Here is a 12,903-nt window from a genome sequence, read left to right on the forward strand (position 1 = left end):
AAAAGAGACTGTTAGCTACTTTTGGACTTGGAAATCCTGTAAGATATACACGCTGCTATGACCCAGATTTTCAGCAGTCCCTAGCTTACTCTGGGTGCAGCCAGGCAAGTATGCGCAAATAAGCCAAATACAGTTCTCTGTTCCTTGGGCCAGTTCTACACCACCTCCTGCCCCCTGTCTACATTAGGACATCTTGAGAGCTGCTCCAATTTATGCTGGCTGGCTATGGCCACCAGGGCAACATCCACTAGCTGGGAAGTGCCAGAGAACAGCATGTTCCGGGCACACTCCTTACACCAGAGAGGAAAGGTGGTGTAGGAGATAGCTATGCCAGCTCCACGCTCACTGGGGAGTCCCCACATTGGGGAGATTTGCCCACTTTCCAGTCCCTATGCACTGAACTGATATCAAAGGGCTGAAGAGACTGGCCCTTAATGCTACACACATTATAAACAACTTTGCATTCTACTGTATCATTTAACCATTATTCATTTAATACATCTTAAATATTTCCCTTTGAAGAAAATTCTCCCTCCTTAGCGAAAGAGGATCTAACGGGGGGAAAAAAATCTTGATGATGACGATCTTTTTTAAGAGACGCCATTTCCATGGGCCAGACTAGTGGCTTAGAGTGGTCGCTATTAAAAAAAGGAAAAAATGACTTGCCTTACATTTTTCATGCTTGATTTTTTTCCCCAGGATTCTCACATTTGGGGCTTAGTTTCACGCCACAACTTCTCTCAGGTATCAGGCCCTTAAGTACACCAGCAACAGGTAGGTATGTGAACAACACTCCCTGTTGGTGGTCATATATCTCTAGACACTTCCTGATTTACCACAAAGTGAAGGCTCCTCAAACCAAATAAATCAATCACAAAAACAAAATGGCTGAAAAATTAATGCCTAAAAAAGTTGAATGAATACAAAGATAAAGTCTACATTGAAAAGGTTTTCCTCTCTGAAACTGAGTGGATGTGGGTGGTCAAGTGAGAATCCTGCAAGATGATGACTTCAGAGAAGCAGAATTACTAAGTAAGTAATTTTCTCTTCTCTAAAGATACTATCTGCATAGAATTCTCACTCTTGGAAATAAAACAGCGCAAGTGGATGTCAAAAAGAAAAAGAGCATCATTAGATAATTATAGCAGGCAGAAAGAACAAAGCCAAAGCTTATAATGTATGTTTTCTTTTTTAAAGTATACTTAAGGGTAAGACAGCTTCCCTCCAAAAAAGGTGCAACAATGACAGCCTGTAGGATGAATAAAAAATACAAAACAAGCTTCACAAATCTGGCCAACTCAAGGGACATGCCCCCAAAGTTATAAAACTCTAGATGCTAGAAATTTGGACTTTAAGAGAGGTTCGGCAGGACTGAGAGACTGAGATAAGATTGCTTCTGTTCTTTGTAAATGTATGGAATAAGGACCATTTGACTACTCTGCATATGCCCATAATGAAATCTTTCATGAGTTAGGCAGGGAAGGCTGGGGAAAATATTGTCAAGATAAGTTAGCTCATTAAGGTGGAACTCCATTTACCTTGCAAAGGCATCTCAGATGAGTCCACAGCTCTTTATTCTTTTAAGATTTGGTAAAGAATGATCACTCACAAGAGCCTGAAGTTATCTCACTCTGAGATAGTCACTAACACTAGGAAAATAACCTTCCACATCAGAAACTTGAACTCACAGGTACTGAGTGGCTCAAAAAGAGCTTCCCAGGAACACATCAATATTCCATGACACCAGCAGCTTTTTAAATAAAGGTTTCAAAAGAATCAGTCCACCAAGAACCATGCAACAAATGACTGAAGAGACACCTTTGACCAGCTCACGATGGGTTGCTGATAAATGAACTCAAATGGAGTTAATCTTTAAGTTAGAATCATACAGGAAAAGAAGGTAGTCAAGCAGTTTTTGAAAACCTTTATAACTTTCAATATTAAGTCCTTCTCTTAGATAGTTTCCACAAGGGTAAGAGAACTCAAACCATCGGTTCAAAAACACTAATCCTACTGTGCTCTTGCCAGTAATTAAAGCTGTCACACACACAGCTCCCAGACTGGGATGGAGTAAAGTGTTATGATTCTGAGTGATCAGCCACGGCTAGGACTCTGATCCTGGTGGAACCGGCCTTGGCCATCTGCAAAAGATCAGAGAACCTTACTGTGCTAGTATGAAGCTATTAGGATCAAGTATTTATCTCATCTGGATTTGGCCAGACTTGTGGAAAGGCATACAGGAACCTCCTTCCTCAGTGGATGGAAAAATAAGTATCTTTTGTTAATGCAGTGCCTTCTCCGTGTCTTGAGTAAAAGATGAGTGGTTTCTCATTGGGGTGAATAGTGAAGGGAACGACATCTAGTGTCCCACTGTGATGAAAAATCTGATTCACTACTTCCTGATCCAGGGGACCACTTGTGAGGCTGTAACATATCTACTAAGGAATTTCCTGGGTCACAGAGCCCTCTCCCTCATTGGAAGGGCTTCTGGAGAGACAACCTTACGCTGACTTGTTGGTTTATATAAAACATAGCCTAATTTGCCATTTGAATCAGGATCATCATGAGAGATATCAAATCTCTGAAGATCTTCATCGAATTCAGAATCTCTCTTGCTGGTTGAATACTGATGTGCAGTTGTTGCTCCTAGAGCTTTCAAGTTCCTGTATAGGGTCCCCCATCCCTGGGTGAAAACATCAGAGGTCACTGATATTTGGATAGGATGATTTTGGATTCAGATTCTATTTTCCAGTTGAAGACTGTTTCTGGAGTATCAGGTAGTCTGGATGTCTGTAGTCCTCTGGATCTAATGTAAAATCATGATGCTTGCTTTCACTGGACTCTCACGGTACACTAGAGATAGTCTTTTGTGCAAATATACCATAGATTTTACAGCTACAAACTCCACCAGAGAGATCCTTTGGGGCCATCTGCCTGTCCCAAGTCAGATAAAGGAGGAGGGTTGGGCGTGGGGCTAGCAACTCCACCTCGTAAAAAATCAACCTGCTACAGAAATGCCAACAATAGAGACAACAGAGACTTTTACCCTGGAAAAAGAACGGTCTTCAACTCAAAGATGCATGACGCTGGGTGGTAAAAGCCGTGAGGAAGCCACTAAGCCGATTACCCTTCTTGCAACCAGGAGGATTACCATAGGCACATGGAACGTGAGGACCATGTACAAGTCAGGAAAGACGGCGCAGGTTGCAGCTGAGATGAGGAGCAACAACCTGACCCTATTAGGCATTAGCGAGACAAGATGGACGCAAGCGGGACAGAGACGACTGTTGACAGGAGAGCTGTTGCTGTATTCAGGACATGAGCGACGCACCACACACACAGGGAGTAGGCTTCATGTTGTCGAAGCAGGCACAGAGAGCACTGATTGGCTGGGAGGCACATGGTCCCAGGATCATCATAGCATCCTTCAGAACTAAAATGAAGAGGATTAAGATGAATGTTGTTCAGTGCTACGCTCCAACTAATGACAGCAAAGAGGAGGACAAAGATCATTTTTACAACAGACTCCAGAGAATATTAGAGATTCTCCCAGACAAAGACATCATCATCCTTATGGGAGACTTTAATGCCAAAATTGGACCTGACAACACAGGATATGAACAAGTCATGGGGACCCACGCTCTGGGAGAGATAAGTGAGAATGGAGAGAGATTTGTGGATCTGTGTGCACTTAACAACCTGGTCACAGGAGGCAGCATCTTTCCTCACAAGCGGATCCACAAGAGTACCTGGGTATCACCAGCAGGCATGACAGAAAATCAGATCGATCATGTCTGCATTAGCAAGAAGTTCAGAAGATCCTTGCAGGACGTTAGAGTTAGAAGAGGAGCAGACGCGGCGTCTGACCATCACTTAGTGGTGGCCAGATTGAAGCTGAAGCTGAAAAAGAACTGGATAGACGCGTCAGACAGAAGAGTGAAGTACAATGTCAGCCTTCTGAAGGACCATAAGACCAAGGAAGATTTTGGACTGATGCTGAAGAATAAGTTCTCAGGATTGCAGGATCGGTCTGAGGAAGAGGAAGACAGTGTACTAAACAGATGGCAGAAAGTGAGAGAGATACTTAGGTCAGTATGCCAGGAAGTGCTTGGAATTAAGAAACACCAGCAGAAAGAGTGGATCACAGCACAGACCTTGATCAAGATAGAAGACAGAAAGAAGAAGAAGGCAGCAGTCAATAACAGCAGGACTAGAGCAGCAAAGGCCAAAGCTCAAAAAGAGTATACTGAAGCCCATAGAGCAGTGAAGAGGAATATCAGGAAGGACAAGAGAGAGTATGTGAATGAACTGGCAGCAGAAGCGGAGCAGGCAGCATACAGGGGTAATATGAAACAGCTGTATGATACTACCAAGAGACTGTCTGGAAAGTTCAGCAAGCCAGAACGTCCCGTTAAAGACAAGCAGGGAAAGTCTATAACAGGAATAGAACAGATGAACAGATGGGCGGAGCAATTTGAGGAACTCCTGAACAGACCAGCACCACCAAATCCACCAGATATCAACCCAGCCAACGAGGACCTCCCAATTAATTGCGATAAACCAACCAGAGATGAGATCAGAAAAGCCATCACCATGATGAAGAATAGGAAGGCGGCTGGACCTGATGACATCCCAGCAGAGGCCCTGAAAGCAGACCTGGATGCTTCAGTGGAAATGCTGTACCCCCTCTTTGAGAAGATATGGGAAGAAGTAGTGATTCCGGTAGACTGGAAAGAGGGATATCTCATCAAAATCCCCAAGAAAGGAGATCTTAGCAACTGTGCCAATTATAGAGGAATCACACTCCTGTCGGTGCCAGGGAAGGTCTTCAACCAAGTCCTCTTAGAGAGAATGAAGGATGCCGTCGATCCACAGCTACGAGATGAACAGGCAGGTTTCCGGCAGAACAGATCATGCACGGACCAGATAGCAACGCTTCGCATCATAGTTGAGCAGTCTGTGGAGTGGAACTTCTCGTTGTACATCAACTTTGTTGATTATGAGAAAGCGTTCGATAGCGTGGATCGAGAGACCCTCTGGAAGCTCCTTCGGCACTACGGCATCCCAGCAAAGGTGGTCAACCTGATCAAGAACTCATATGACGGTATACACTGTAGAGTGAACCATGGAGGGCAGCTTACTAACAGCTTCCAGGTGCAAACTGGAGTCAGGCAAGGATGCTTGCTGTCACCACTTCTCTTTCTCCTCGTCATCAATTGGATTATGAAGACATCCACTTACGAGCGTAGGAACGGAATGCAGTGGACGTTGTGGACCCAGCTTGATGACCTGGACTTTGCTGACGACTTGCGCTCCTTTTGCACAGTAAACAGCAGATGCAAGAGAAGACCAACGTAGTGGCAGCCACGTCATCACAGGTTGGCCTCAACATTCACAAGGACAAGACCAAGATCCTTAGGATTAACTCCATCAGCAATGACCCAGTCACACTGAATGGAAGCCCCCTGGAAGAAGTGCAGTCCTTCACCTACATAGGTAGCATCATCGACCAGCAGGATGGCACAGACGCAGACATCAAAGTAAGGATTGGTAAGGCAAGAGCAGCCTTCTTACAGCTCAAGAACATCTGGAGCTCCAGAGAGCTGTCTTTGGCAATAAAAATTCGACTGTTCAACTCCAATGTGAAATCAGTCCTGTATGGAGCTGAAACCTGGAAGACAACCAAAACAACCATCAGGAAGATCCAGACCTTCATTAATAGCTGCCTCAGAAGGATTCTCCAGATCCGCTGGCCAGACACCATCAGTAACATCCACCTCTTGGAGAGGACCTGTCAACTCCCAGCAGAGGAAGAAATCAGAAGGAGAACGTGGGGTTGGATAGGACATACACTATGTAAGCAGCCAACTAACATCACCAGACAGGCACTGCGGTGGAACCCCCAAGGCAAGCAGAAAAGAGGCTGTCCAAGAAACACCTGGCGACGCGACCTTCAGGCTGATAGCAAAAAAATGGGCTATACCTGGAACCAGCTAGAGCAAATGGCCCAGGATAGAGGACTCTGGAGATCTGTGGTTGGCGGCCCATACCCCGATTGGGGTGACGGGCATGAGTGAGTGAGTGAGAGTTTACAGCTACAGTTGTGGCCATGAAATTGTAGCATGGCCAAACTGTCACTGGCTATTCCTAGCATATCCTTTCAGCCAAACTGGCATTTTTTTGCCAAGCTGTTGAGTGGTCCCTTGCTGCCAAAGGGATGAGGCAGTGGAGAAACAGCCTGAAAGAGAAACAGAGGGAAGTATCTTTGAGGCTGAATGAATTCCAAATCACTGCAGAAAGACCAAAGTCTCAAGGAAATGAACTGAAACTTTGAAAACACTAAAGCACAGAGGTGCTTAAGCGAAGCACTGAAGCACTCAATGCCATATACAAAGACAGGGATTAGGGAACTGAGGTTCCTGGAGACTGCTCCTCTATCAGCACTTCTTGGCAAGCAGCAGTTAAACAATTGCAGGATTACCAAAATAGACTGGCTGTCAAAGGAAAGAAACACAGAAAGAATACCTGAAGCAGGACAGGCACTAAGGGAGCTCAAGAGTTGTGGCTGCAGTTAGATACAACTTTTGCAGAGAGCTCCTTCGAAGACTGCAGTCAAGAAAGGACAGGATACATCCAAAAGCTGAGGTTAAAGCACCTGGGTAGCAATCAATCAGCAGCGTGGAGGTTGCTCAAACTCCTACCTGTTACCACTGCTCTTTGGGACCAAACAAGCTTTTGGGAGATTTTGCTGTCTCATGCTAGGGTGATGATACTCCACAGCAAGAATCCTTGCTGTGGAGTATCAGATGGTATCTTTACAGAAGTCAGCATTTAATGTTTACTGTATAATATTTGCAACATCCACAGTGTGTTATGTGTTGTTCAAGCATATAGTGTGAAACCCTCTGCCCCAATCTTAATCTAATTACCACCACTGTGGTAAACACTGATTTTTTTCAATAGCGACCACTGTAAAGTGATGGTAAATTCACCTGCCGTGTTGTCAAGTATCAGGAGGTAGCTGTGTTAGTCTATATCCACAAAACCAACAAGGAGTCCGGTGGCACCTTAAAGATTAACCGATTTATTTGGGCACAAGCTTTTGTAGGTAAAAAAAACCTCACTTCTTCAGATGCATCTGAAGATACTGATGCATCCGAAGAAATGAGTTTTTTTAACCCACGAAAGCTTATGCCCAAATAAACCCTTTACTCTTTAAGATGTTACCTGCCATGTTGGAGATCAAATACTGGAGCAATCTCAGTGTGCTCTGCAAAAAAAGCTCCCCAGTCTGCAGGAAGTAAAGGGGAATCAACTCATAACTGCAGAGGATTTATACTCTTGAGTAAGTCAGGTTTTAAAATAGATTAAATATATTAAAAATGGCAAACCAAAATAAGAGTATGAATTAAAAAAATCCTCATAGATATACTTTTCCTAAATATGTGTGTGCACACATGCATAATAAAAGCCTCACAGGTTTAAACAGTAACAGTAAAAATAGTTCCAATAATGAATTATTCCTTCTTTAGGAGCATGAATGCCATTTTTCTAATGACAGTATTCCAAGTAATATTAATTTAGAACTGATGGACCTGGTGGAAAGGACAGACTTGGCCACAGATTCCCCACATTTCAAACTGCTCTTGGTTCTAGTCTATGTTGTACATTTGAAGGGATCTTAAATATTGTACATTTTTAGGAATCTTGTGAAAATCATTCCATTCTTCCTCTAAAACGCACGTGCTACTTCAGGTTTTGTTTTTAAAAAGGAAAACAGCTTCATTTTTGTAGGGTTCAAATAACTTAAAAAAAAATCACATGGCAGATTTCTCTGTAGAACCATTTCTGTGAGCACTGTGATTAACAAACTAGCTACATAATGTGGTAGACCAAAAGCTGGAATTAACTATTATAAAGAAAACTAATAGGAAAGGCACAATTTTGAAAGTGGCCTAAAAAAATCCCCAGCAGTTCAAGGGTGGCTATTCTTATTTACTACAGACGAGAGATACCAATAGTTTTTAAAATTCCTTATTAAAATGTACTGGAGTTTGAAAGACTTTTTCAATCATGAGAAGTTGAGATATATATTGGGATTAGTAGGATTTATCACCTATGGAAAAAAACCCACAGAAATACCTCCAAACACAATCCAGCATACAAATAAAAAACCAGTATCAAACCCAGGGTTATGTATCTTACACTATCTTATCACATACACTCTATCATACATAGGGAAGTTTCAAGAACGTCTATGCATTCAAGAATGTCTATTCATGTCTACAAATGTCTATGTCTAAGCAAACTACCTGTTATACATTATCTTGGGAGCAAAGCATATGAGCAATTCCTCAAAGAAACTGCCCATTAGATGACCGAAAGAAAATTAAAAATTGCATTAAGGCTAAGTTCTACTGTAGGAAGCCTGGCATAGGAATTAAGATTGCCATATCACAGCACATCACTGGGGGCCCTGAAGCTTCAGAGAAAGGGTAGAAAAACAAACCCAAAACTCTACATGATCAAAAGATTAAATTAAAAATAAAAACTCAAGCAAATGGCTATATACATAATCTGATTTCACCAGCATACTTACGAAGGATGACGTGGGTGATAACGAATGCAAATATAAAGACTGTCAGAAAGGACAGAGATAAAATAAACATATAAAAAAATCTGTAGTTTCTTTTCCCCACACAGTTGCCTACCCAGGGACAATGATGATCAAACCGTTCTGAAATGAGAGGTAGAAAAAAATGGAATATAATTAATAAAGTGCTACTTTACTTGAGAAAAGCCCTCTAAATAGTGTAGAACAAATCATGATTTAATTGGTATTTGCAAACTAGTCAGAGAACTTCATAGAACACGCCCTCCCCAGTATTTTAATGCAATGTTACAATTATTTAAGAAATTAATGCACGGCAGAGAAGGTCTTCTGTTAAATTACATAAATTTATGCTTTAACAACTGGAGAAATAAGCATACACATTTCTACTATCACATATAGAGTACCAGTTTAATTATCTGGATTTGGTCTCCAATGTATTCTTTTTTACTCAGAACTGTAGTCCTCCTATCACTATAATTTTGTGCCACATTTCTAGATTATACATTTGAGATTGCCCTGTGTCCATTACCACCCCATCCATTAATTACAGTGCAGAAAACATTTTCCCTTCTCCTGTTACTCAGTTCATGATTATCTTCCATCTCAGATCTGCTATTTTTCAGTTAGAACCAACACTTCTACACCAAACAACTTCCATGGCAAAACAACTGAAATACAGGTTGATGGAAAAGAGTTAGGGTTCGCTTTTCTCAATTTTTTTTAGCTACCGTGTTTTAAATCCTGTATTTTATTTTCTGAGAAATAATCCGGGGACATTTTGTGTGAAGGCATGATATAAAGTGGTAATTATCTGAATGCTCACTTGGACTATCAGCTCAAAGTCCACTCTTTTCCTTTCCTTACTTAATCAAGTCCTTCTCTTCTGTCGCCTGGAAAGACTAACTTGCAAGGATAGTGGTAAGAGTCCGTGACAGTTCTGAAGAACGTTAGGGAGATGAGCTGCTGCTGTTTGTCAAGGCCAACAGGTTAAAACTTTGTAACTCTGAAAGCCATACATGTAGAATTAGATTTTCCTTGAGTACGGTGGAATTTCAGAGTTTTAATATGTTATTTAGTGATGATAAAAAGTATATTGCTACGAAAAATCATTTTGTAGCTTCGCTTTGGAGAGACAACAATACTTTTATTGTATGCAGTGGTGTTGTAGCTGTGTCAGTCCCAGGACATTAGAAAGACAAGGTGGATGAGGTAATATCTTTTATTGGACCAACATGTGTTGGTGAAAGAGACAAGCTTTTGAGCTTATACAGAACTCTTCTTCAGGTCTGGGAAACTTACTCAGGGCAGGCCTACACTACAAATTTTCATTGGCGCATCTGTGCCACTGTAGCGCGCCTGGTGAAGACACTGTAAGCCGACGAGAGAGAGCTCTCCTGTTGGTTCAATAACTCCATCGCCATGAGAGGTGGTAGCTATGTTGGCAGGAGAAGCTCTCCCACCGACATAGTGCTGTCTACTCGGGGCGTTGAGGTCAGTATAACTACATTGCTCAAGAGTGTGGATTTTTCACATCCCTTAGCATTGCAGTTATACTGAAGTAAGTATGTAGTGTAGACCAAGGCCTGGTCTACACTGGGGGTGTGTGTCAATGTAAGATATGCAATTTCAGCTACGGGAATACCGTAGCTGAAGTCGATGTATCTTATTCTGACTTACCTCCCATCCTCATGGCACGGGATCGACGTCTGCGGCTTCCACGTTGACTCCACTACCGCCGCTCACTCTGGTGGAGTTCCAGAGTAGACGGAGAGTGCGTTCGGGGATCAATATATTGCATCTAGATGAGAAGCGATATACCGATCCCCGAAAAATTGATCGCTACCCGCCGATATGGCGGGCAGTCTGGACACCCCCAAGCCTAGACTGTTTGGAATAAGTAGATAACACACATTTCAAGGGACCATTTGAGATGAAGTGGCCCATTAACCTCCCTCCAGTCATAGGGGGAAAGGCAGTGTGTGGGAGAGGGGGCAAAAGAAAGCTATGAGAATTATAGATTGTAATAATAAGCCATAAATCCAATGTTTTTATTTAGTCCATGATTTTTAGTGTCTAGCAAAGCTATACATTTAAGCTCCCAGGCTCATTTTTTTTAAATGTTGTGTAGCTTCCTTTGAGGATGAGGACTGATACGTTAGATACAATGTGATCACTTTGTGTTATCATAACACAGGTGATACAGTGTTTTTATCTTTTATCATTTTCCTGTGAGAGTTCATTCCAGGGCATTACAGTGATTTTCTGGTTTCACCCACATGGTTGTTATTGGGGCATTTAGTGCACTGGACATGGGCGGTGGGTAGGGGAGGCTGGGCCTCCCCAAACAGCCAGGCATGGCCCTGTCCACACTCCGCCCCGAGGGCCCTGCTTCGCCAGAGCCGCTGGGCTCCAGAGGCTGGGGCTATGCTGCCTGCCTTCCCAGGGCTGAGGAGGCTGCAGCAGCGCCACCACACACTCTCCCTCTAGGCCCTCCGGAACTGGGGGAGGCTGCAGTGTTGCCACCGTGTGCTCTCCCTCTTGGGGCTCTGGGGCTGCCATATGCTCTCCCTCCCAGTGCTCCAGGGCTGGGGCAGAGGGGCTGACTTTGGGCACTAGCCAGCTTGGGGCAGAGAATGGTGGAGTGACTCTGGTTCTGGGGCATATAGAAGGGAGGGGCTGGAGACTAGCCTTCTCCAGCTAGAAGTTCATGAGCCACCTGGGCCACTGGATGAGGTAAACCTAGGGTGACCAGACAGCAAGTATGAAAAATCGGGACACAGGGTGGGGTGTAATAGGAGCCTATATAAGGAAAAGCCCCAAAAATCAGGACCGTCCCTATACAACCCTAGGTACACCACATGCTGCGATAGGTATGTGTAGGACCTCATGGATCTTAAAAGGTGTGTTGTGGGGGGTGCTGATCATTGCAGCAGCAGAGATATGTCTGCAGGTTTTGCATCGGTTGTTCTGGCAGAGGCTGGTGCCACTTTGAGTTAGTGTATCCAAGTCTGTGGGGAGCCTGTTTCTGATGATGAGCTTAGAGAGGCTGGGGGGTCTGTCTGAATACCAGAAGTGAGGGGTTCAGGAAAGATTTATTTCAGAATGGGGTCCCTATCAAGTATAGATTGTAGCTGTTTGATACCCTGTATGGGGTGGTAGGAGACAACTAAGGGTGTGCATCAGAGGGGGCTTTCTGCATTGAAGCAGGTTCTCTCCTTGTATTTAGGTGGCTCGTTCCATGATATGATCTACTTCTCTGGTGGAGGGTCCTTGTCTGGTGAAGATGGTTTTGAACGTGTTAATGTATATATCCTGTAATTTCTCCTTGGAGTATATTCTGTGATATCTGAGTGCCTGGCTATGGCTAACAGATTTCTTGTTGTGTTTGGGGTGATTACTGGATCTATGAAGGTAGGTGTGGTTACCTGTGGGTTTCCTGGACACAGTTGTCTGTAGGGTTCCATTGCTGAAGCTAACTGATGTGTCTAGGAATTTGATGCTAGTGTGGGAGTGTTCCAGAGAGACTTTAATGGACAGGTGTAGTTGTGGTGATGGTAGAAATCTATCAGGGTAGGTTTTCCTGCCTCTCCTCTTCTTTCCGCAAATGGGCCACTTCACTTTGAATGGTACCTTGAATATGCGTTAATTACTTATGCTAAACAGTGTTCCACCTTATATTTAGCTGTGACATTCTGAGTATGTTTCCCAGACCTGAAGAACAGCTCTGTGTAAGCTTGGCTCGGTCTCCAACAGAAGTTGGTCCAATAAAAGATATTACCTCACCCACCTTGTCTCTCTAAAATTTTAAATTGTAATGGAGTGCAAGATTCAGAAAACAACACAGATGCTTTTATGCCTTCTCCCTTTCTCAGACTAAGTCCTATCCAAAGCCTGTTTTGTTTTCCCCAACTTCTGTCTCCACTGACATATGCTAACTGACTATTTGTAATCAGACAGGAAAGGCATGCTATAAATCTGAAAGTCCTCAAATTCTATGGAAAAAAAAGGCAAAAAAAAAAGCACATCTGTCCAAACATACCAGTTTGTTTTTATTGTGCCTCTATGTTTAAGACCTACATGAGAGCATTTTCTTGAAGAATGTATTCAGGATTATCTTGATTTAAAAAATTAAACAGCATGCACCACAGACTTCTGAGTTTACTATATTTATTAGCTTTTTCAAGGTTTTGTGTGACAGTTGTTTGGACCACATTTCTGCTATAAATCTATTTCAAATTTCTGAGTGGCTATTGAGGGTAAAGTTACTGAACTTTCTTGGGAATGAGGAA

At 43.0% G+C, this 12,903-nt stretch overlaps 1 protein-coding gene across 2 annotated transcripts in view; it reads right to left on the reverse strand.

The window, feature by feature from the left end:
* Nucleotides 1-12,903, reverse strand: part of ZDHHC14 (zinc finger DHHC-type palmitoyltransferase 14) — a 165,567-nt gene that overhangs the window by 29,772 nt on the left and 122,892 nt on the right. For both annotated transcript variants that reach the window (XM_050949998.1, XM_050949997.1), the window contains exon 4: nucleotides 8,600-8,737. In XM_050949998.1, coding sequence (XP_050805955.1) covers nucleotides 8,600-8,737 — 138 coding nt within the window. The remainder of the gene's footprint in view (nucleotides 1-8,599; nucleotides 8,738-12,903) is intronic.

The sequence above is a fragment of the Gopherus flavomarginatus genome, chromosome 4, assembly GCF_025201925.1.
Source record: "Gopherus flavomarginatus isolate rGopFla2 chromosome 4, rGopFla2.mat.asm, whole genome shotgun sequence".
In the NCBI taxonomy this organism is placed as follows: Eukaryota; Metazoa; Chordata; order Testudines; family Testudinidae; genus Gopherus; species Gopherus flavomarginatus.